This window comes from Canis lupus, chromosome 5 (genome assembly GCF_011100685.1).
Source record: "Canis lupus familiaris isolate Mischka breed German Shepherd chromosome 5, alternate assembly UU_Cfam_GSD_1.0, whole genome shotgun sequence".
NCBI classification, from domain to species: Eukaryota; Metazoa; Chordata; class Mammalia; order Carnivora; family Canidae; genus Canis; species Canis lupus.
In genome coordinates this window covers 25018462-25045535 of record NC_049226.1, presented here as the reverse complement: position 1 = coordinate 25045535, position 27074 = coordinate 25018462, and the positions used below count along the sequence as shown (strand labels likewise).

General features: G+C 35.3%; 1 protein-coding gene across 2 annotated transcripts in view; it reads right to left on the bottom strand.

The window, feature by feature from the left end:
• CWF19L2 (CWF19 like cell cycle control factor 2) overlaps nucleotides 1–27074 on the bottom strand; it is a 147669-nt gene that overhangs the window by 66248 nt on the left and 54347 nt on the right. For both annotated transcript variants that reach the window (XM_038536318.1, XM_038536319.1), the window contains exons 9-10: nucleotides 14972–15068; nucleotides 13242–13334 (exon numbers count right to left, since the gene is read on the bottom strand). In XM_038536318.1, the coding sequence (XP_038392246.1) occupies nucleotides 13242–13334; nucleotides 14972–15068 (190 nt within the window). The remainder of the gene's footprint in view (nucleotides 1–13241; nucleotides 13335–14971; nucleotides 15069–27074) is intronic.

Below are 27074 nucleotides of genomic sequence, written 5' to 3'. Positions count from 1 at the left end.
CCATCCTCATCATTTCCTAGGCGCTACAGCCCAAAGTACTCCAGGCCTTTTCCAGATTCCTTTCTCAGAAGTCCTCAAGCCAGGCTAAGGCTGGGAGAGGCTATGTGAGGAAATCTAGTTCCCATTAATGTCAAAGGAGCTGAGCTCTCAGCTGCTCTGCCGATTTTTGGAATTAGATCCCTGCAATCTCCAGCTCCATATATTTGTTTTATATTTCTGTTCAATTCAGAGAAGTGTATCTTCACTTTCAAGCATGTTACATCTCCTTCAATTCTCTTTTTATATTGTGTCTGTGATTGTTATGTTCTCATACAGAGCGAAGGCCTCATAGCACTAATCCACCTCTAGTCAGAGCACTCTGAAATGCTGCTCCACAATTTTCCAAACAGGACCACGACCTTTCAGTTCCTCAAGCCACCCTGTCAATGCTGGAGTAAGTAAAAATTAATGCTAGACTACAGCTGGATTATTTGGAGACACATTAATTAATGATTTTAATTTTTTTAAGCAAAGATTTTCTAGCACCAGGATAACACCTGGCGTGGGCATAATATGAAAGCCAATTCAATTCTTCAATGTCCTTTCATCATTGCTTTTTCGTAATCCTTACGTATGAAATTACCTGAAAAAACATGTAACTTTACATTATATTTTTAACTATGCTCCTTTCAGCATTTGCCAGGGTGCAGACGGATGAGAGAAGGAAAGAGATTGAGAAATTTTTAAATGTTAACTGACATTCTAAAATCTTTCCACACTTAAATAATAGAATTCTTTTGATACAATTTTTTTTTGTTATTTTGACGCTTATGAAACAGATAAATTTAAGGACATGTTATTTAATATGTCACAATAGCGGTAAAACCTGAAAACTGCCTTATATTTTTCCTATTTAAAAACAAAGTAAGGGACGCCTGGGTGGCTCAGCAGTTGAGTGTCTGCCTTCGCCTCAGAGGGTGATCCCAGGGCCCGGGATCAAGTCCCACATCAGGCTCCTTGCAAGGGGCCTGCTTCTCTCTCTGCCTATGAGTCTGCCTCTCTTTCTCTCTCTGTATTTCTCATGAATAAATAAATAAAATCTTTTTTTAAAAATTAAAAATAAAAACAAAGACAACTTTTCCAAATAGAGGTTAATATTTACATAATTTTATAAAGTTCTAAAACATATCTCATTTAATTTTAAAAACCTTATAACACATGTATTATTGAGCCACATTTTACTAGCGAGGATCTATTTCCTCTCCTTTAGTCATTCCATCACAACTTATTTCTATTACTCTATTTCTCTACAAAAAAATGAGTAAAAATGGTATTTTAGTAAACACCGACTTTCTAAAAGAAAAGGTAAATTGTCAATGCTCCTTTAACTGGTGATGTGTTTCAACTGCAAAAAATTTCTTTCACCTAAATGCAAGTTTGCACACATCTTGGAGAAGGCCTTGAGTGCCTGATTAAGGTCTCAACAACCAAGACCAATTTAACTGCTGATTTCACACATTTTATTATACTGTCTAGCATTGGGATGAAATCATGAGCAATCTGAAAAGACAGGTCCATAACTGGCATGAAATTAAATCAAAAACATTGCGGACCTTTCATTTTTTAGAAATATTGTTGCATTTCATTCCATTAGATCAATGAACTCTTAACCACTCAAAACCACTTCTATCACTATATAATCCAACAGCATGAATATGTCTAATACAGTGAACAAGATATGGATCCTGTTGTTAAGGAATTCATAAATTAAATGGCAAGGAGAGGAGGAGAAAGAGCAAGCAGGGAGTTTATGCAAATCTCCACTAGACTCTTAAGTAAGATAAAGTATAAATCAAGTAGTACCAGATCACACAGGATAGAGAAACAGATATGTTCTTGGGTGCAAGGGAACTGAGTTTTTCGAAACACAGGTCAAAGGGTAAAGGGCTAAGAAGTTAAGGAAACAAACCCAACAAAGCACAAAGATCCAGTGCTGCTAAAAGACTTCTAAGTAAAGGCATATTCATTTTTTAGAAAAATTTTAAATTTATATTACATTTTCAAGTTCTCAAAAATATTTCAAAGGCTCTTGTCTCTAGGTAACTAATTTGGCTAACGGAGCAAAGAAGGTCAAACATGAAACCTGAGGTTCTAACTGCCCAAATCCAGGTTCTTTTGACTCTATTACAACTGCATTTAGATTAAGCCTGGTGGCAATTTAAAGAACATTCTGATGAGCAAAGAAAGAGTGGCAAGATGATCAGTTGAGATGATACAACTATACTCTAAGCAAGAGACAATGGGATACTGAAGTAGGGCAGTGACGGCAGAAAGTAAAAAGATAAGGTGTGGGGATCCCTAGGTGGCTCAGCGGTTTGGCGCCTGCCTTTGGCCCAGGGCGAAGTCCTGGAGTCCCAGGATCGAGTCCCGCAACGGGCTCCCGGCATGGAGCCTGCTTCTCCTTCTTCCTGTGTCTCTGCCTCTCCCTTTCTCTCTATATATCTATCATGAATGAATGAATGAATGAATGAATAAATAAATAAATAAATAAATAAATCTTTAAAAAAAAGGTGAGGTATGTACAGGAGGGGGAAAGCAAGGTAAAAATAGTATTACTTTTTTTTTTTTTAAATAGTATTACTACACTTGAATGTACTGCAGGAAGAAGGAATTAAGGACCTCCACAGTTTTTAACTCAGTAAAACAGCAGGATGAGTATGCAATTAAAAGAAGGAAAATTATGACATGAATAGACATTTCTCCAAAGAAGACATACAAATGGCCAATAGACACATGAAAAAGTGTTCAGTATCACTCAGCATCAGGGAAATACAAATCAAAACCACAATGAGATACCACCTCACACCAGCCAGAATGGCTAAAATTAACAACTCAGGAAACAATAAATGTCAGTGAGGATACGGAAAAGGGGAACCTCTTACACTACTGGTGGGAATGCAAGCTGGTACAGCTACTCTGGAAAACAGTGTGGAGGTTCCTCAAAAAACTGAAAATAGAGCTACCCTATGACCCAGCAAATGTACTACTGGATATTTACCCAAAGGATACAAACATTGCGATCCAAGGGGCATCTACACCCCAAAGTTCATAGCAGCAATGCCCACAGTAGCCAAACTGTGGAAAGAGCCCAGATGAGGGGATCCCTGGGTGGTTCAGTGGTTTAGTGCCTGCTTTCGGCCCAGGGCGTAATCCTGGAGTCCCGGGATCAAGTCCCGCATCAGGCTTCCTGCATGAAGCCTGCTTCTCTCTCTGCCTGTGTCTCTGCCTCTTTCTCTGTCTCTCATGAATAAATAAATAAAATCTTAAAAAAAAAAAAAAGCCCAGATGAATGGATAAAGAAGATGTGTGTGTGTGTGTGTGTGTGTGTGTGTGTGTGCGCGCACGTGCACGCAATGGAATACTACTCAGCTAGCAGAAAGAATGAAATCTTACCATTTGACATGGATAGATCTAGAGTGTATTATGCCAAGCAAAATAAGTCAATAAAGGAAAGACAAATATATGATTTCAAACTAAGGTATAATTTAAGAAACAAAACAGATGAACAATAGGGGAAGAGAAAGAAAAATAAAATAAGAAAACAGAGAAGGAGGCAAACCATAAGAGACAAACGGAGGGTTGCTGGGGGAGAGGAGATGGGGTAACTGGTGATGGGCATTAAGGAGGGAACGCAATGTAATGAGCACTGGGTGCTTGTGCAACTGATGAATCACTAAACTCTACCTCTGAGGCTAATAATATACTGTATGTTAATTAAATTGAATTTAAATTAAAAAATATTTAAAAAGAGAGAAGGAAAATTATGTATGTAAAGGCATGGTTTTATACATCCTGAAGTTATGATACACCCATAAAAGTAAGGCAGACAACGGAAAACACTAGCTTAGGGCTCAGCATAGAGTGCAGAGCTTAAGTTACAGATCATCCACAAAAAAAAATGTTAACCGGAACCATGAAGCTAAAAGCTAGGGCCAGGATGAGAACAGAGATTTTTACTCTTTCCTCACTCATACCTCACTCTGCAGCCTCTCAGAATTACAAACCAAAAAAAAAAAAAGAACAACAAACCATCCTCAAATCACAGCATCTCCCTCTCAGCTCTGCCCCCTCACCCTTGCTCCTTGGCCTGAACCACCATGCCCTGCCGGTTTGCCAGGGGAGAACAACGAAGTGGCTAATAAGAAAGGTGTTTGTTTGTTTTAGAGAAATAGCAACTTAAGTGTATTTGCAAGTAATGAGAAGGAGGCTAACAGAAAGAAACTGAAGATTCCATACAAGAGAGGGTGGGAAAAGGTGGTGGAGGCCAGAAAGGGAATGAGATCAGAGCTCTGATAAAGAACGTGGCCGTCAAAGAGATGAAAACCTTTCCCACTGCCAGATGAGAGATGCAGAGAGGGGATCCCTGGGTGGCGCAGCGGTTTAGCGCCTGCCTTTGGCCCAGGGCGCGATCCTGGAGACCCGGGATCGAATCCCACGTCGGGCTCCCGGTGCATGGAGCCTGCTTCTCCCTCTGCCTATGTCTCTGCCTCTCTCTCTCTCTCTCTCTCTCACTGTGTGCCTATCATAAATAAATAAAATAAAATTTTAAAAAATTAAAAAAAAGAGAGAGATGCAGAAAGATTCATCTTCTGGGGACAGGGTCAAAAGATAGACATTGAAAACGTTCAACCTTATAATCTCTGTTTTCCCAATCATTAGGCAGGAAGCAAAGAGACCGCTAAGAATAAAGCAGGGAATCTGGAGAGAATGGCAAAAGTTTTGAGTAGCTGCTAAGAGAAATGTGATTTTTTTTTTTTTTTGTAGGCAAATTTGCAGGGAGAAATGGGTCATTCTAAATTTCTTCAGTCTCCTTTCCTAAAATAAATTTTAGAAATTATATTATTGGGACACTAAATATGCTGATATGATTATAATTTCATTTAATAATAAATAACTGTGCAGCATGGAAAAAAGTTGACAGAATAGAGAAAAGCAAAATAAAAAAAGACTATAATTATGTAAAATTATGCATGTGTTTGTACAGTTATAATGGACACTTGAGGGAAACATCAAAAATATTTTTTAAATGTAGATTTTTTTTTGTCTTCTTTGCATTGCTTTGTCAATCGTACAAAAATATTTAACATGTCATTAAGAAGGAAGGAAGGTAGGCAGGCAGGCAATAAAACTGGAGGGAAATACTTCAAAATATTTTATCAGTGTATAATCCCTGAGTGGTAGGATTTGGGGTGATTCATTTTCTCCTTTATTTTTCCACATTTCTATAAAGAATGCATATTATACTTGTAATTAGAAGTCACCTAAGAATAAAAAAATAAAGAAAAATATTCTTTAGTTTATTTTAAAGCCCATGTGCTATTATAATAGAAATTTTCTATTTAATTGTGTGAGCTTTTCAGGGCAAATAAATTTTTGTGTTTAGAACTTGCATAAGTGTCACATATGAAAAAGTAGTTTCAATATCTAGGTAAGATTTTATATTTCAAACATCAGTTCATCCATCTATGTCAAAGGAATTATTTTTAAATAATTTATGGACTTGAAATAATTTTATTTATTTTAAAAAGATTTTATTTATTCATTCATGAGAGACACAGAGAGCGAGGCAGAGACATAAGCGGAGAGAGAAGCAGACTCCATGCAGGGAGCCTGATGTGGGATTCGATCCTGGGATTCCAAGATCACGCCCTGGGCTGAAGGCAGGTGTTTAACCGCTGAGCCACCCAGGCATCCCGACTTTAAATAATTTTAAATTGCACACACATCCCTAACCTCATTTCTTGCCACCAAATTAAAACTTAGCTGAGACTCACATCATCCTGTACTTAATTTATTCAAAAAATGAAGATAAATGACTTCATAGAATTTTAATGAGAATTAAATAAATTTCTACAAATAAATGATTAAGACAAGTCCTGGCACATAGCATGCTCTCAAAAAATACCATCTATTACTATTAATAGTAGCAGCTATAATACTATACACATCAATTAATACCACTGTCCTGAAAAATAAAATTATGTCTTGAAACTTAATGAAATAAACTTAGAAACAGAAACTAAGTAAAAAATATTACTAAAGGAATTAGAAGCAAAGTGGTTTTCTTTACGGTAATAATTCTTTATTAAACATAACCTAGAATGCTCCAATGGCACAGATTTCTAAACCAAACTATATTTCATCACTTAATATTTAGACTTAATTTGGAAAATCACACATGGGTGATATACTGGGTATTTCTGGGTAGATAGGAACATAACAAATACCATAAACTTTTTCTATGATTCATTATGATATAATTTATAGTGTTTGTTTCCTTGTTTTGTTGTGTTTAGTCCCAATCACTAATTTTATTTTTTCTTTCTCATAAATCTTTATTAGCAACTGTCTACCACAGAACATGTCTGGTATGTGAATATTTACACACTACAAAACTGAAAACTGCATATTGTTTTCCTCAACTCTAAAGCTGGGGCGATCACAGCTGGGCCGAGGACACCAATCTTGTCCTATCAGCTCTTTGGCCTTTCCCTGGAGCCCCTGAATAAAATGATCACCTCCCCAAATAAGAAAACAGCATTAAAAAAAAAAAAAAAAAACTTTTATTTTTAGCTTTCCTAAAAACACATTAAATTTGACTTCTTATAACTAACTTGTTATGCATACTACAATACAACCAAAGTAATTTTTAAATATATAAAATTTACTTTGGGGTTGATTTGTTTCACTTAAAATTGCACCCTTAAATTGCAAATATACGATATAAATCCTCATTCTTCCATGACCTCCCCACAAAATCTGGAAAACAATGTATTAGAATCAAACCCTTCAAGAGAACATGGAAGTCTCCGGACTCACTACTGCCCAAATACAGTAGCATTTCATTTTTCCCTTAAATTTAATTATACAACAGAAAAAAAAAAAAAAAAAAGGAATGAAACGCTGATGACAGTAGAATGATGAGCATTTGAGGAAACAGAGGTGAATCGGTGGAAGAATGAGGTGTTCCTGGGTCATTCCCTCTCCAAGAAAACCATCTAACTAGTTATGGCTTTAGTAACTACTGGAGGGCCCTGGCTCACAATTTGAGAGAGCCCACAAAAGAATTCTTCATACCAAAATTCAACATGATATATATATGATCACAACTATCCAAATTATTACAAGTTGCTCTAAATTATTACATTTGAGAGAATACTTTTCATGAAACAATAAAAAATTTTTTTTAAATAAAAAATCCTACCTCAAATGGCCAACAAGTCATTCAAGCTGATGTTTCCTATTCCATGACTGATGTCTACGGGTCACCATTCACACTTAGCAGCTGTGCTAAAGATTATTTCTGTGGCTTAGAAAGAAGTCTTACAGAGAGTTGTCATAAAGAGAAAAGCTTTTCCCTTGGCAAAGTTACAAACATGATGATAAGATCCAAAATTAATGGCTACGGCCTCAAAACATTCTCTGGATGCCCAGATTGCACTGGGCCCTCTTCACTATCCCCACATGTCTATACTTTTCCTTTGAAGTACCATCAAAGCTGTAATTATATATTTGTATAACTGATCTTATTTATAAGTTTTCTTTCCACAGAGAATGCTTTCCAAAGGAAAATATGATGTCTGAGTTAAGATTTTAAGGATGAACAGGAGGTGATAAGGAAATAGAGGGAAGGAAGGATAATATGTCTAAGCAAAGGAAATGATTTGTGCAAAGGCAATGAGCCTGGAGGGAAAGTGAGGCAGAGGTCCAGATGATGATGGCAAAGAACTGACACTTATAAAGTAGATAAGAAAAGAAAACAGCAGATTTAAGAGATATTTAGCAGGTAATGCCAACACTATTTCATGAGGAATTTGATACAAGATGCAAGAGTGAACAGATCTAAGAGTCTATGTTACTATAAAATGTGTATTTACGTATCATCTATGAAATTGTTTGGCTTTAATTTAGCTTAAAATATTTACTCTTTAGAAATAGTCTACTTAGGGATGCCTGGATAGCTCAGTGGTTGAGCATCTGCCTTTGGCTCAGGTCGTGATCCTGGAGTACTAGGATCGAGTCTCCCATCGGGCTCCCCGCTGGGAACCCTGCTTCTCCCTCTGCCTGTGTCTCTGCCTCTCTCTGTGTGTCTCTCATGAATAAATAAATAAAATCTTTCAAAAAAAAAAAAGAAAGAAAGAAAGAGTCTATTTAAAGAAATAAGTAATGCATAGAAAATACTTCTAATTGTAGACCACAGAAATCAGATAATTTAGGGAAGGGAATAAAAGAAGGAGAATTATATACAAAATAGGTACATCCCAGACCTGTTTTGCTTGGCCAGGAAAATGACTAAAGGAGGAGAAGATCTCTGTGGCAGGAAAGACTGAACTACCAAGTAAAGTATACCCATGGTGATGCAACTGGTGAACAGTGGAATAAATGCAAGGCTACAATGTTTATTTTAGATTTAAAATACTCAATTTAGAAAACTGAGAATACATGTGATTTCTACAAAGGAACTGAAAAGTATTTGCTGAATGAAGGTCAAACCTCACCACTTAAAAATGAAAGGCAAGGCATCAACACAACAGCCATTTCAATCTTGTAATTAAATTTTTTTCTCTTTTACTGTGTTTATGAGGATCAGTTGCAGAGACTGGAATGCCAAACACAGGAAAACAGTGTAGGTGTACCTATAGTATGGGAATCACAGCAATTGTGTTACAGTAAACTCACCATGTATTCAAGAATCCGAGTCAAAACACAGTGTGAAGGTCAAGTATGGTCAAACTACAATTGGAAATATTTTACATCACCACCAATCAAGTACCTGACTTTATATACAAAATGCCACAGATGAGTTTGTTTCAATTATTCATTAGTTAATGTTTCTCCGAGGCCCTCTAATTAATTCCATTAATTCCTCAGTTTCTTTCAGGAGAATGTCTATGAAACCTTCCGCAGAGCTGTCCAGGAACTGTAAAAATTTTTTTCTCTTTTTTTGCCAGCCACGCAAAAAGAATTTTACAGCCCTTGAACCATCACGCAATGACTACTTCATTATCCACCATGAATGGTAAACTGATTTGGGTGCACTATTGTAAAAAACAAAGTGTAGAGCTGAATTCCCTTAGATTAAATGTGTCGACAATGTGATTCCACTGAAGGATCATTAAGAGGGAGAAGTTACAAAATGCAGACGAGGATCTATTACATTAGAGGATTAGGATTCGACCTGTCCTGATAGAGAACTGGTCATCTTCCATAGCTTATCACTCAGTGTCCAAGCACTAGTGTGATGGATATACTATGCAGTAGTGTTACTATTTCAATAAGGTATTAAAGTGTACTTGTGGGAAGGCCAGACCAGAGGATTCTGAGGTTCACAGATCATTTTTAAGTAGAAAACTCTCAGTGATAAAATTAATTGAAGGCACTTGTATAACACATACTTCAAGTGTTTCTTGGGGTTGTCTACAATATGCCATGTGTTACTCCAGGCACAACATATGAACTGAGAGAAACAGCCCTTGTCCTAAATACTGAATACTTCACTCTCTAAAAAGGAAGGAAAATAAGCAAACTAATAATTACAAGTGCTGATGGCTGTTCACTAGAGCCAAAACAATATTCATAGATTGCTGAATCATGAGATTTACCTTGTTCATACAGCCTAGCATTTCTAACACAAACTATGCAATGAAAGCTCTCCTCTTCATTCAACTGTTCTATGAATGAGATTTTCTCCCAAAGCACAAAATTTTTATAAGAAACATCTCAGGATTTTCCTCTAATAAGTCAGGAAATTTCTGTGAAGTAGGAAACAACTCTGCATTCTATTCTCATTTCTCAACAAAAGTACTCTGAAAGGCAGTTGAGTCAAGGCCCTGGCCTTGGGAGAATAAATGACTTTACTGGCAGCAGAGAATTCTATCAGAGTTGTGTGTAAAGGTTTTGCATGTATGTCTGGTAAGGCTTGAACAAAATGTGCAAGTGTACAGTCTCTGCAGAGAAGATAAAGTTTTCTTTGTGGTCAAAAAATCCTTAGAATAAAAATCTTTCTATATGAAGCTTCAAGGCTATTCAGTTTCCTGAAGAGTTTACAAACAGAAAGTCAATTTTGTGTACTACTTTGAATACGACTTTGAATCCTGCTCCACTGGGTTATGTGGTTCACTGCTCAGAAGCTAGGAGGATCTAAAAATCACAGATATTAGTAATATTATAAACTTATTTGCTCAAGAGAGGAGATACAGTTACTTTAGGATATCCTTAAAACAACAGGAAAAAAAGTTATTTAAAAGAAGATCTGCTTTAGTTTTTTCAGTTGAATTGCTTTCAATTTCAAGAATCCCCTGAAGTCCAGTCACAGCTTTAGAACCCTTTTGTATAAAGTGACAAGTGTTGGGAAAGAAACAGGTATAGATTACAGGCTGACGACTAGAATACAAATATATATCACCTGAAAAGATAAATGCCACAGAGAATACTTTACGGGCCTTAAGTCTCAAAATAAGAATAGGTCACAATTTTTTGAGAGAATGAAAAAAAAGGCTTCAGAAGGAAGTAAAGACAAATTGAAAAGTGGACAAACTTCAAGAGGGTGATCTCTGGCACAGAAAATTAGTAGCACATGTAAATGTCAGAGTGACATATACGTTATATGAGGGCCTTGGAAGTGAGGCTGGAAAATGGGGCGCATCTATGGAAGGTCACATCATAGGAGGATCTGGGATTTAACAGAGTTAGCACAAAGAGACCACACAGAAGTGTTAAGAGTATAAAAGTTCTATGATCACAAGGACCTTAAAAACCTAAGTATGGCTGAAGTGCATAAGACCAACCATACAGTGCCCCTGGGTCCAGCTTCCTCTGTAAGTCCCTACTTTGTAACTCTACTTGCAGTGTCTTACTTTCAACTCCTTAATCTGTGTAAGAAATGTTAAGTGAACCACTTTTTAATTTTTTTAATTCAATTAATTAATATATAATATATTATTGGTTTCAGGTCAGTAATTCATCAGTTGCATACAACACCCAAGTGCTCATCACATCATGTGACCTCCTTAATGCTCATCACCTAGGTATCCCATCTCTCCATCCCCCTCCTCTCCAGTAACTCTCAGTTTGTTTCCTAGAGTTAAGAGTCTCTTATGGTTTGTCTCCCTCTCTGATTTCATCTTATTTTTTCCTCTCTTCCCCTCTGATCTTTTGTTTCATTTCTTAAATTCCACAAGTGAGAGCATATGATAATTGTCTTTCTCTGACTGACTTATCTCAGTATAATACCCTCCAGTTCCATCCACATCATTGCAAATGGCAAGGTTTCATTTTTGATGGGTGAGTAATATTCCACTTGTATACATTACCACATCTTCTTTATCTATTCATCTATCAATGGACACCTAAGTTAACCACTTTTTTAAAATAGGAGTTGGTACAACGTAGTAAAAACAGCCAATTTTACAAACATAGTCTCTACTATGATCTAAATCATCAATAATACTAGCTTGAAGAATACCCTATGGAACTTGACTTCATATATTCTCATCTCCTCACATACAGATATTAAATTATACATATTAATCTTTGAGAGCAATCCTTTAAAATTAGTTATAAATCTCATTATAATCCTCTCAACACTGTAATACACCCATTTCAGCCCTTCAACTTTTCCTATCTACATTTAACTCCTGCACTGATTTCATGTGATTATAATGGAGTTAAATACCATGTCAAATGTCAAGAGCTCTCCAATTCCAGTTCAGAATTCCCTAATTTCCAACATCAACCTGTCTCCCTTACATTTCTATTTGTTCCACATCTAAAAGACATCCAGGGGCACCTGGGTGGCTCAGTGGTTGAGCATCTGCCTTCGGCTCAGGGCATGATCCTGAGGTCCTGGGATTGAGTCCCGCATCAGGCTCCCTGCGGGGAGCTCCTTCTCCCTCTGCGAATGTCTCTGCCTCTCTGTGTGTGTCTCTTATGAGTGAATAAAATTTAAAAATATTTTTAAAATTTAAAAAATAATTTAAAAAAAGACATCCAAATCCAACATATCTAAAAATAGAACTACTACTTTTTTCCCAAAAACATACTCCCCTCTTCTTTCTACACCTCCAAGAACAGCCACTCTATTCTTCCAGCTGCTCAGGCTTTAAAACTTTGAAGTCATTTTGCCTCCCCTCTGTATTTCATACACCCCTCTCATCTAAACCATTATAAAAATCCTCTCTACTCTCCTTTCAAACTATACACAGGAAACATTTATGCATATAAGAATCTAACCACTTCTAACCATCTCCTAGGCTACTATCTTGGTCAAAGCCATTACTATTCTTTGTGTGATTATTGCCAGAACCTTTCTACATTCCAGCTTCTACTCTCATGCTTCTTCAATTTACTCTTAACAAAGAAGCCAGGATAATCCTGTAAAATATATCTTCTCCTGGAAACCCTTTAATGCCACCTCATTCAGAATAAAAACACACTTCCTCATCCTGACTTTCAAGCTTCACATGATCAGGCCTCCCATGGCCTCTCTAACCTGGATCTTCTAACTTCCCTGTCTTCCAACCATTCCCCTCCAGCAACAATAGGCTCCCTGCTTTTCCAATCTTTGAGAACCCTCTGCTCCTCATGCCCCGATTGCTCTTCACCCAGATACAAGGATCCACTGTTTCACTTCAAATCTTGTCACTTTTTTTTTTTTTTTGTCACTTTTTCAACCATAATAAGCTTGTGTACTCAAAGCCACAGGGCACTCAAGATCCCACTAGCCTTCCACTGGTGTCTAACTTTCTAATATGCTACAGAATTTATTATGTTTAATGTGTGCTGTCTCTCCCGACCCAAATGAAACTCCATGCAGGCAGGCATTTTTATCCATCCTGCTCACTAATAGATGGATGCATGAATCCTGGAACAAAATATTTTGTTTTTTTATGAAACAGATACCAAATTGAAGTTTCTCATTCTTTAGGGGAAGAATTTAAGGACCAGAGTGTATTCTATGAAATCAAAGTATCAGTAAATGGTAGAGTCCAAAATAAAATAGGGTCTCTCTGGCTTAAGCTTTTTTCCACTAGAACACACTGGTGGAACATGAGAGAATATATACAAAAATAAATTTTAAAAACAAGCAAATACATATAAATACACCAACACAGATATAGAGACATTTTACATTAAAATATTACCACTGCCAAGTAGTAGTATTATACAAGGTCATTATATACCTACAAACTTTCATCACTTACCTCTACCCCAGATTTTTTTGCTGATATCTGTGTTATAGTTTCTTTGAATTTATTTGCCTTTTCAAGTTGAGCTTTAAGTCGTTCTGCTAATTCCTTCAAAGTGAAAAAAAAAAAAAACCAACAACAAAAAAAGAGAAAAACAAGAAAAATAGGTGTCATATATAGCTTAATTCCTCAGTGTAGAGTACTTCAAATTTAAACAACAGAAGGGAAAATAGCCTAGTGAACACTGAGGTAGCCAAAGCCTGAATTCAACCACCAACTCAGAGACTAGTAAATTGCTTTTTAATGAATTTATCTCAGTTACACACTTCTCAAATACCCATGGTATTTGTTTATGCTTTGAAGGTAAATAATTACAAGGACATATATTCTAGAGGAGAGACAGGGGCATGAAGAAAATATACAACCTCAAGAACGACTTTTTTCTAATTCTCTGGATACTATAAACATTCAATACTCAAAAATTCAGTTACTGTAACAAGAAAGCCTTAACAAGATTTAAATATTACCTTCTTTATTATTGAGAAATTTAAATTAGAACTCTAAATATATCTCACTTTTACTCTAGAAAGTCTATAAAAATTTATATAAAACAACTGACACACAAAGAAACAAATTAAACAAATAGAATTACATGACAAGCAAAGAATAGTATTCTCTACCACAATGGTTCATGACCAAAGGAACACTTCTTTTAACATAAATTAGCTTCCTAATTTGGTTAGGACCTCTCTTTCACTATTTTAAACTAATTCCTTTGTGCTCTCAAAACTCAAACTTATTTCCTGCTATTATTATTGTTGGTGGTAGTTTGGCCTCTCTTACCAATTTCTGGGGTGGGCTGAAGTTCAGTGTTTCCAAAGACCAGATTCAAAGAGAAAGAGCAAGATAAGCCTTGTATTAGACACACAAACTAACAAAAATAGAAGCATCTTGTTCGACCACCTTTTATTCTACTGAATAGTGTCACACTGATAGTACAACAAAAGGGAAACCACTTAAAGATCACTGATATTTGGGTCTGAGATGAATACATTCATATGACCATGAGGGAATCTACTGTCAAGACATGCAAAGCTGTCTGGCTTTCCTATCCCACCATGCATAATGTAACATGTACTAGTACATCAGAAATGTGACACTATAATACATAAGTAATCAATAAATATATATGGGTGTAGCTCTCACCAAATCATCCCCATTTTTTTTAAATTCTGAGGTAAATCAGTCTTAAATCATAACACTATTATGAAAACTAAATGAACTAACTTATACAAAAATCTAATGCTTATCAGGCATAAACATACTCCATTACAATTTGGACAAGTGAATTAACCATCTTTTTTAGAAGCTCATTTGTGAGATTCCTAAGTAAAGAAATCTAAGAAAGAAATTCACACTCTTAATAATATGTAACTAAAACAGGGAAAGAAGACAATGCCACCTTTATCTCCTTCAAATAAGCTATGCTAGAAGTCCAAAGTAGAAAGGAAATTTTAAAAACATTTTGTTCCCTATGATCTTAAATTTCAAAAATCTGACAAGACATTTTATTTAGAAGTAGACAGAACTGTTTTTAGAAATATTCAAGAATTTCTTTAAAGAATAAATAAACAGCAGTTATTTTCAAACTGTGCTACATCCACATTGCAAAGAAACTCCCAAAATTACTTGTAAGAGTTAAAGAGTTAATGTCTATTCTCCTAAGAACAACACAGAAGACTTACCATATTTCCCATCATCTCTGCCTTGATAATCCTGGCTCCCAATTTATTCTTCTCATCAATACTCAAGATGTGGCTGGAATCATCCTCAGGACCACCTCTGTTTGAACAACACAGATTAAAAGCATATGAGGGATCCCTGGGTGGCGCAGCGGTTTAGCGCCTGCCTTTGGCCCAGGGCGCGATCCTGGAGACCCGGGATCGAATCCCACATCAGGCTCCCGGTGCATGGAGCCTGCCTCTCCCTCTGCCTGTGTCTCTGCCTCTCCTTCTGCCTGTGTCTCTGCCTCTCTCTCTCTCTGTGTGACTATCATAAATAAATAAATTAATTAAAAAAAAAAAAGCATATGAAATATAGGAACATTCAAGTAACAACATGAAGACCCAAATGTTATTTTCATTGACGTCAACAAAATTCTTTAGCAAAACAAACAAAAAAAACAAAATTTCAGTATTTCACCAAAAATCAACAGTTTAAAGTTCTCTGTTACAATGTCACAATGGCCTGTGGCAGTTATAATAATAACTGATCAAAGTTCCAGCAACAATGAGATAAATAATAATGTCACTATTCTTTACTAATATTTCCATAATCATTTTTAAAAAGGAAACAAGAGAAAATTAAAACACTAGAATCAGGGCATAATTCTACATGGCAGGGGTAATTCTTATTTGGTGTGATTAAATTACGGATAAGCTAAGAAACTATAACTAGGAAATGACTATTTAACTGCATTCAAAGGGCACCTGGGCGGCTCAGTCAGTTAAGAGTCTGCCTTTGGCTCAGGTCATGATCCCAGGGTCCTGGGATGGAGTATAGCATTGGCATCGGTGCATTGGTGGCATCAGGCTCCCTGCTCAGTGGGGAGCCTGCTTCTCCCTCTCCCGCTGCCCCTCCCCCTGCTTGTACTCTCTCACTCTCTAGCTTGCTCTCCAGCACACGCACTCTCTCTCCAATAAATAATTTTAAAAATAATATTTAAATAAATAAATAAATAAATAACCACATTCAAAGAATAAAAACAATGACCATGCGTCCTTTTTGCAAAATAAACCCTGAATAAGTCAAACAACATAAACTAATTTATAACTAAGATCATGTCCCAAACCTATACTCGGTGAAGACGAGAAATTTCCAGCTAGGGTTAGAGTCCTGGCATAAAAAAGTTGTCTCAGTTACTTCTTTATGAAAGATAATGGCAGGGAAGGGGAATGCCGGCCGCACCTGAAGGACTCCTTAGTGAATGAGACATAGCTAGAACTCCAAATCAGCCAGAGAAAGGAGAAAGAAAGCTGGAAAGCGAAAAAATTACAGCAAAGTGTGGAGCATTCCCCTTGAGTATTCAGCAAGAAACTACCTGTAGTCAGAGAAACCATCATTCCAAAGAGCAGAGGAACAGTATTCAGTATTTCAGGAATGGAAAACTCACAAATCAGAAAACACTGGGTAGAGTATTAGGGGCCATACTTCATTACTGGAAGTCTAAAGGAACAAATAGTTTCCAATTCATTTAACTATGTCACAAAGCTCAAGAATATTTACAAGAATTCAAAAATATTCAGCAATCAACAAGGTAAAATTCATAATATCTGGTATTCAATCAAAGATTACCAGACATGCAAAGACATATAAAAGTAAGACCCACAATTAGGAGAAAAAGCTATCAATCAAAATCAACCCCAAAATGACTCAGATGTAAGAAACTACAGATAAGAAAATTAAGTTATTATTTTAACGGTATTTATATGTTTAAAAAATTATAAACTAAGATATAAAATAGATCAGAATTGAGCTTCTATAGTTGAAAACTACAATGTCTGAGATAAAAAATATAGTAGATAGGGTTCATGAAAGATTAAACTGCAAAAAAATTTGTGAACTTGAAATCTTAAAACCCATGCAGCAAAATGAAACAAGAGAAGAAAAGAATTTTAAAAAATAAAAAGAGCTTCAGAGCTATGAGACAACCTTAAATACCCTTCTGTTCATGTCATTGGAGACCCTGAAAGAAACAAATGGGAGACAGAATATACAAAGGCCAATTTTCCAGATTTACTAAAAATTTAAAAACTTACAGAACCAAGAATCTCAGGAAATCCTAAGCCCAAAAAGAACTATAAAAAAACAAAAAAGCAAAACAAAACAAAAAAAAAACAACCCCACATCAGGGCACATCATAATCAAATTGCTCAAAGCTAGTAATAAAGAGAACACTTTTAAAGCAGCCATAGTGGAGAGAAAAAGACACACTTAAGCAAACAGAAACAGGTAAATGTTACAGCAGATTTCTCATCAGAAACAATCCAAGCAAGAAGAGAACAGCAATACCTCTAAGATACTTTAAATCGTCAACCGAGAATTCTATATCAAGTGAAGGTATCTTTCAAATGTAACACAAAATGAAGCCCCTTTCAGAAACAAAGTTGAAAGAATGTTAAATAAAAGGCAGAAGAAAAATTATACCAGACTGAAATGTGGATCAATCCAAAGGAAAGAAGAGCAACAGAAATGATGATAAGAGTAAATGTATAATACTTTTTATTACACAAATTTCCTTAAAATAACTATTTAAACAAAATAATAAGTGAGAGGTTTATGACGAGGGTAAGTGAAATGTATGACAATGCTAACAGAAAGGACAAGGGGGTAAGTGTAAATAAAAACTATTGTAAAAAAAAAAAAAAAAAAAAAAGGGATCCCTGGGTGGCGCAGCGGTTTGGCGCCTGCCTTTGGCCCAGGGCGCGATCCTGGAGACCCGGGATCGAATCCCACATCGGGCTCCCGGTGCATGGAGCCTGCTTCTCCCTCTGCCTGTGTCTCTGCCTCTCTCTCTCTCTCTGTGACTATCGTAAGTAAATAAATAAAAATTAAAAAAAAAAAAAAAAAACTATTGTAAAGTTCTTATACCATACCGCAATGGTATAACACCACCTAAAATTGGACAAGTTAAAGATGTATACTATCAAATATAAAGAAACGACAAAAATAACACCCCAAAAAATTATAAGAAATAGAATCATAAAAATATGCAATCTAAAATAAGTCAGATAAAAGGAAAAAGAGAACAAAGAACAGATAGTATAAACAGAGAAGAAATATCAAAATTACAGATTTAAACCTTATTATATTACATTATATATAAATGATTTAACCATCTGAAATAAAAGGTAAAACTGTCAGGTAAAAGAGCAAAACTCAACAAGAAACATACTATAAAAACACAAATATGTTAAATATAAAAGGGTGGAAAAAGATATACTGTTGTAACACTAGTCAAAAGAAAGGTGAAGTGGCTTCTTTAAAATCAAACAAATTATATTACAGAGCAATAAATATTACCAGGAACAAAGAAAGCTTTTTCATTTCATATGAAAAAGTGAATCCATCAAGAGTACAGAAAAATCCCTAAATGTTTATGCACATAATGAGGGCTTCAAAATACATAAAACAAAAACTGATAAAATTGCAAAGAGAAACAGACTAATTTACAATTATAGTTGTCGATTTCAAGACTCCACTCTCAATATTTGATGGAATAAATAAATTCTTCAAGGATATGCAAGACTTGAATAACACTAACAACTAACATGACCTAGTGAACAATCAGAGAATATTCTACTCAACAACAGAATACATTCTTTCCTAGTACATAGGAACACTTAACCAAGACAGACCATATTCTGAGCTATACAAGTGTCCATAAACTTAAAGGGATTTAAGTCATACAAACTATGTTCTCTAAATCCCGTAATATTATTAACAAAGATCTCTGGAAAATCCTCAACTATTTGGAAACTAAATAGCATATCTGCAAATAACCCATGGTCAAGAACGAAATCAAAGAGAAATTTAAAAGTATTTCAAATCAAATAAAAATATAAACATAATATATCAGAATTTACAGGATGCTACCAAAGTATTACTTACGGAGAAACTTATAGCTAGCTCTAAATGCTTATTTCTAATATAAGAAAGATCTCAAATCAATAATCTCAGTTTACAAGTTAAGTAGAAAAAGAAGAGCAACTCAAACCCAAGTAAGCAGAATGCAAGAAATAATAAAAATCAGAGTGGGAATAAATTAAAAAACAGAAAAACAATAAAGAAATGCAATGAAACCAAATCTGTTTAGGACAATCAATGAAATTGGTAAACCTCTAGTTGAACTAATTAGGGGGGAAAAAGATAAAAATTACCAATAAAGAAATGAGAGATGCAAAATCACTAAACATTCTGAACACCTTACAAAAAGATATCTGGATGGAAATAAGCACATAAAGAGATGCTCAATATCACTTGCCATTAGGAAAATGCAAATTAAAACCATGAGATACTGCTACACATTTCCAAGAATAACAAAAATTGACCATTCTAAGTTTTTGCAAGGATGTAAAGGAACTGCAAGTCTTACACACTGCTAATGGGAATGTAAAATGATACAACTCGGTAAAACTATTTCACAGTTTCTTAAAATTTAAAGATTTAATTACCATATGATCTAGCCAGTCCTCTCCTAGGTATTCACTCAAGAGATAAAGCAGCATACATCCATACAAAGATTTATACATGAATGTTCAAAGAAGCTTTATGTATAATAGCTAAAAACTGGAAATGTTCAAAATGTGCACCAACAGGTGAATGGAAAAATTGTGTTCTCTCTACCAAAGCCAAACTACCCACCCACCAATAAAAAAGAATAAATTATTGTTATATGCAACGACATAGATGAAGCACAAAGTGAAAGCCAGACAAAAAAAGAGTACATAACATATGATTCCACTTATATAAAACTCTAGAAAATGTAAACTAGTTTATAATTAAAGAAAGCAGATGAGTGGAAGTTTAGGGGACTTGTAAAGGTGTGGGGAGAGGTGGAAAGAATTATAAAAGGGTACCAGAAGCTTTGGGGGGGGTTGAGGTTTCATAAGAATATACATTTTTTAAAACTCACCAAATTATACATTTTATATATATGCAGTTTATATATGTCAATTATACCTCAATATAAATATACCTCAAAAAAATTCTCAAAGGGGAGTGATAAAAAACTTTTAAGCTGAAAAACCTGTCATAATCTCACATATAAAGGATATATCTATGATATTCCTAATTTTTCTGAATTACTAAATATCATCATACTCTACTGAAAGTACTTGAGTTTTCAACATACATGCTGAGCCAGTAATACTAAACTATATATATAGACCTTTAAATCAAAACTTGACCTAACAACCAATTATTTTTAAGTAGCAAATTCCTTTTTGGGCAAAAAAATATATATATAAATCTTTCAATAGGTAGCATTTGAGTTTTTTAAAAAATAAATAAAAATTTAAAAGATTTATTTTTAAAAAAACATTAATTAATATCTGCAAAAAAATTCTATAAGAACCATTTCATATTAGGGAAAGAAAAAAACCACATTCTGGTGCTCAAAGAAACCTAAAATATTACAAGTGAAGCACCAATAGAAAGGAACATGTTTTTGTTCCCCTCAAGTCCTTTCAATCTACTTTTTATTTTGTATTTTTGATACACTGATGTTTACTGAGCACTTCCCCATGCCAGATACTATGAAGTAACTTTACTCCCCCCCTCCTTTTTTTTTGAGACGTGACCTATTTTTTTCTTCCAAATTCTTATTTAAATTCTAGTTAGTTAACATATAGTGTAATACTGATTTCAGGAGTAGAATTTAGTGATGCATCACTTACATACAACACCCAGTGCTCATCACAAGTGCTCTCCTTCATGCCCATCAGCCATCTAGCCCAACTCCCCATCTACCTACCTCCATCCACCCTCAGTTTGTTCTCTATCCCCCAGGGTCTCTTATGGTTTGCCACTTTCTCTTTTTCGTATTACCTTCCCACACATTCATCTGTTTTGTTTCCTAAATTCCACATATGAGTGATATTATATGGTGTACATCTTTCTCTGACTCAATCTACGTTAAAAACCAATTAAGAACAACAGTAGGAGGTATTACTTGTATTGTTGAGGTACTACCTGTATTGTTAGTTGTATTTTTGTATGGAAAATATTTTTTAGTAACTTTTTCCAAATTAAATTCTGAAGTACACATAATTTTTATTGTATTATAAATGTAATTTATTTTAATTTCAGGCAACCCAATCATATTTCAATAAAAAGCTGGACTTCCTAACCAACACAACTTTCCTCAACTTGTTTTCTTTCTCATTCGATTAATTCCTCGAAATTCTCTGCTTTGAAAACTACTATTCCTGTTCTTTATGTAGGAATTATATAAATATTAAATTTTTACATGTATGTATAAGGCACAACAAATTTAACCATACTTCCTGCCCTTTTGAAAAAGTTATCAGTGGAATTATTCCCCCATGAAGTCAGCCTGCCCCTGGATCTACCTTTTAAACTGCCCAGCTTCCTAAGTGAAAAACTTCCTAATATTCCTTCCGATTTTTCTGCCTTTCCTTGATGCCAAATCTTTAAGTACTTGACCAAATTTTTCTTTCCAACAGTTATTCCTAATTCAACCATTTTTCATCTCAACTCCAGCCAACTGAGAAATAAAGAACATAGGAAAGGTAAAATGGATAAGGGGTTGGTTTCCTCACTATTTCTCCAAACTTTTCTTTGCTAATCCAATAGATGTTTTACTATAATCCCGACACATAACATGTGCACACAGGATTTCTCACTGAATTCAAATATTCAGGAAATAAGCTGTCTTGCATGCAAGCTCAGATTTATAGAATTATAGACCTATATTCAGAATTATAGAATAAACACCAGAGAAGTCTAGATGGCACAGTCAGTTAAGCATCTGACTTGTGGTTTCAACTCAAGTTGTGATCTCAGGGTTGTGAGATTGAGCACCATGCTGGGCTCCACGCTCAGCGTGGAGTCTACCTGAGATTCTCTCTCCCTCTTCCTCTGTCTCTCCTGCTCTCCTGCTCTCTCTCTCTCTCTCTCTCAAATAAATAAATTTTAGAAAAAGAAGGAGGAGAAGGAGGAAGAGGAAAAGAAGAAAAGTCAAAGGCCCAAAACCATTAATTCATCTCCTTTAGAGAAGAAAGATTTTAGGGATGTTAATAAACTACTATACCAAGTGTCAATATGTCAACAGATACATGCCTATGAATAGATAAGGATAAAAATAAAAGTATAAATACCTAAAAACAGACTACTAATAAAATTCTAAGAGTTCCTAATGCAAGCTTTGCATGAAGCTCTAGAAGCTGTTTCTTTAAACTGCCAATTATAACCTGGCAAGAAATGAGAAATCCTTCCTAGGATTATGAGAAAAGGAGTTCTGGAGTTAGACTGACATGAGTTCAAATCTAGACTCTGTCACTAACTTTATGAGATTGGGCAAGTGTCTTAACCTGAGGCTATAAAACCCAAACACTGATTAATACATACCCTTACATTATAGGATCAAATGTGATAATGTATAAAATTATAGTAATTGCAGTAATAGAATAAAATTCCAAACACAACACATAACCTGGTACTCAATAATGGTTAGTTCCTTTTGCCCCTAAGAGCCAATTACTAAATCAAAGAATTCTCCAACCAGTACTCCATTCACTATGTTCAAAATCCAATGGTGAAATCTTTTCAAGAAAAGAAAGAGGGCTGCTGGGCTGGCTCAGTAGGTGACTCTTGACCTCCGGGTCAGGAACTCAAGCCCCACGCTGGGTGTAAAGATTACTTACATAAATTAAAAAAACTTAAGACAAACGTACAGAAGAATGTCTAGGGATGGTGCACAGAGAAGTAACCAAACCCTTTCAGGGACAGCAGAATTAAAAGCTTCATCACTGAGCCGTGGAGGCCAACTCAAGTTCCTCCTCTCTTCTACATTCATTCACTCCTTCAGTTCATGACTTCTTATCTCTCAACTATAGCCTCCTAAGCAGTATTTCAGACTCAAATCTGTTCCATTTCCCAAGTTAACCTATGGAATACCTTGGAATCTTTCTAAAATACAACTCTGATTTCAAATCCTGGACATACCTGTTTCCTATCACAACAGAATATTGTCTGACTCATAAGCATAACTTTGTATGCCATTTACAGAGCACACAAGCCACACCTGCAACACCTGCCTATTCATCTTCCTCCCATTCAACTACATTCCATAAATTATTGAGAGGCCAATGTATGCTATGCACTCTCAGGATTCAGAGATGCGAAGACTCCAGATATGTCCTCTCCTCAGGGAGCTACTGCATCTAATACTCCAAAATACTAATCACAATATTCAACTAGACCATGCTGTTTCTTGTCTCCAAGTTATTTCCTGGATTCTATTCCCCTGATTATGTCTCAGAAGAAACATCCCTTCTTGTATGTAAGAACTGAAACTATAAGGATCTATACCTATACCTGTAACTTTAAGTCCATGGCATTTATGCTCCTATATTTGTTTACATGCTTATATATAACTGACTTTTTGATACTATGAGCTCCTTGAAGGGTATGACATCATACCCGTTTTTATACTACTAGACCTAGGAAATCAGTGTGTTCAGTAAGTATAAAATAAACAGTAGAAATAATTTGTCAAAGCCATCTAATTTAAGCTCCAAGGGACATGTATGGCACAAAAATAACCTCCCCTTGTCACTGTATTCCTTGTCACAGTAGACACCTTTTTCAAATCTGAGTAAAAGTTTATTTCTCAAACTTCCAGTTTCCAAGGATTACTTTAAGAAAATATGATATGCACATGGACTGCTAATTTTAAGGTAACTCTGTTCTAAAAATTCACCTATATTTTTTGGTAAAGATAAAATAAGCTAATAGCAGTTAAATCATAAAAATGAGAGGACACTTCAATTTTATGAGCTGTGTATGAATCAAGCTGTTAATCACTTTTTTTCTTCAGAAGCTATTAAAATCACTGTGGTCCATATCCAGAGTAAAAAGAACACCAATATTATGGGGATCATATGTTGAAAAACACTGACCTAAGCCATCAAGAATTTCTATAATTTTCTCCTGTTGTTCACAATATACAGCCACACCTTCCTCTTCCTTAACACTTCCACCCCCGGTTAATTCTTCTACTTGTAGGAGGACACTGGATTCTATGTTCATCCACAGTAACCTTGGGATTTTGCTCAATTATGGCATCTGTCATCTCTCTTCTAAAATCAATACTCTTAAAAAAAATAAAATACTCTTTTCCATTAATAATGTATTCAGGTATCTGTGCCATAAAAAAAAAAGGGGGGGAGGGAGAGAGAAAGGAGGCCATTCACTTAACCTGTGTCTCCCACATATACTTTCTATCTCTACCATCTCATGACCCACAATCATAATTTAGTCTATGATATTCCAAAGATGATATTCATGATTAAATTGCCAAAGACCTCTATTATTTCTATCCAAAGGCCTATCTTTGTCATTTTACTTGACTCTTCCCTTTTTTTAAGAACTTTACTCTTCCTGTCACTCTCAGTATATAAGCTAAAAGATTCCATCAAGGGGACAATGAAGGTATGAAGAACTCCAACAAAGTTCACAAGTTTCAAGAAGATAACTGGAATCCCAAGAGACCTTTAAAAGCAGCAACTTTCATTGTCATAAAATGTGTACTCCTACATCTTTTGGTGGGGCGGAGATTTCCTAACAGGAATTCAATTGTTTATTAGTAGATAAGGATAAATTAGATAATATACAAGAATTCCAAACACCTGATTCTATTATCTTCAATATTAACACATACTTCAACATACTTCGTAGAAGAGCAATAGGTATCAAACAAAGACATTAAAATGAATCGTTGAGCACACAAAGAACACATTATTTCATCTTGTTAATACCACAGCAAAGATACCGCCTAGCCGCAAACAGCAAGAAAAGACTTCTCTTTACTTTCTCTAAGCATTTACAATGATGAGCAAATACTCTGAAAAAAATATTGCTGGGGTACCTGGGAGACTAATCAATTAAGCATCTGCCTTTGGCTCCCCCTGCTTATGCTCTCTTTGCCTCTGTCATATACATAAATAAAATCTTACAAAATAAAAAAAAACAAAAATAACAACCACATTGCCATAACATCTGCAATTACACTATAAAAAGAAAAAAGTGCAACTGTTTCTCATTTTCCAGGATTACTGCTAAATTTCAGAAGTCCTCTTCATAGTTTCTAAAAACTATGGGTTAGTTCCTGATGTCAACTTCATAAAATCCAAATTAAGGACATCACACTAATTTTTGTTCATACTGCATACTTCCTAGGTTTCAACATCCTGAAAATATATACCTAATATTTTTCCACAAAACAAAATTATATACAAACACATTTTATTTCTAAGAATAATAAGCTTAAAGATCTTGAGCACATTGACCACTTTGAGAGGATGTTTTGTGTCTACATAAGATAACTGTAGGCTCTAAAGAGGACAAAGGAAAAGAATGAGAAATCTGATCAGAGTAAGAATGAATGAAAGGAAGGATGAAAAAGGAAAAGTGAAACAAGAAGAAAATGCAACTCTACTAGCGATGAAAACACTATAAATTACATGAAAACTAAAGAGTCTCATGGAGAACTCAAAAAAGTTATCACGACACATGACTAATTAGCAAAGCTAAAATAAAAGTAAACAAACATTTTAAAAATATGTCAAACTTCACCAATACTTAAAGAAATGCAAATCAAGGAACAACTGTTTCTGAAGTAGGTATACAACAAAGATTGAAAAGTGCAATACTGTTGGCAAGGAAAAGTTTGGTTAGAGAGTAAACTTGGTTAATATAACAAAATACATAAATAAAATTCCACGCTTGGAGTTTTTCAGCTATATTTAATCAGTGTGCAAAGACACATATTACAAAACTATTCACTGCAACATTATTGTAAGAGCAACAAACTAGAAACAACCTAAAGTCCATCAACAGGAGACTGAGGAGGAATACTAGCTTCTATCTAAGTTTTAACAGAATATTAAAGGGCCTTTGAAAGCTACATACATACAAGCTGATGTGAAAAGGTCTTTTTTTTTTTTAAGATTTATTTATTTATGATAGACATAGAGAGAGAGAGAGAGAGAGGGGCAGAGACACAGGAGGAGGGAGAAAAGCAGGCTCCATGCCGGGAGCCCGATGTGGGACTCGATCCCGGGACTCCAGGATCGCGCCCTGGGCCAAAGGCAGGTGCCAAACCGCTGAGCCACCCAGGGATCCCCTGAAAAGGTCTTTAAGATACACTGATAGGGCAGAAAAAAACCAAGGTTCAGAACAGCATATGCATTGTGAAGCTTTGTAACTTAAATATATAATTGTTTTTTATATATAATTACACATGCTATCTCTTGTAAAAAGTCACAAATCCAGAAAATGGCTAGTGTTACATACAATTGCCAGATAAAAAATATGACACCCAATCAAATGTGAATTTCAGGTAAACAAAAAAATTTTTTAGTGTAAGTCTGTGCAAATTCTGCAAGGGACTTACTTTTGTTTATTTGCGAAACCTAGTAACCCTAGTGACACAACACTCTGCAAGTTACAACCTCATATGTTTCTGTTTCCCCATCTGGAAAATTCAGGAGTCACAATATTTTCTCCTAGTTCTAAAATCAGTTCGATGATTTTTTTCCCATACTTCTAAGATTCATGGTTCTAAAGCTCCCCAGAATTCTAGCATTTTATAAAAAATTCAGCATATACCCAGAATAATGTTCAAACAAACTAAGAGTTTCTCACGATTCTTCACTGACTCAAGTCCCTGAAAATAGGCATTCTTCCACATCTTCCTTTGGTCTCTTACTTCACAAAACGTATACAGGCTCAGAACTCTTTTCATCTTTCACATATATGTAGATAATTTCTAGACTGCTCTTTCCTTCTCCGGTCAATCATGGAATTCATGGAAAGCTTCAAACCATCTGACATTAAAATAACCCAGCATCCAACTCTTTAACTCAAGCATTCACTCTTGACTTCAGCTCAGGTCATGACCTCACGGTTGTGGGATCAAGCCCTAGACTGCTTGAGATTCTCTCCCTCTGCCTCTCTCCCCACCTAAGTGTGCTAGCTCTCTCTCTAAAATAAAATATATAGTTTACATAAATATATATAACACATAAGCATATATACAGCTTC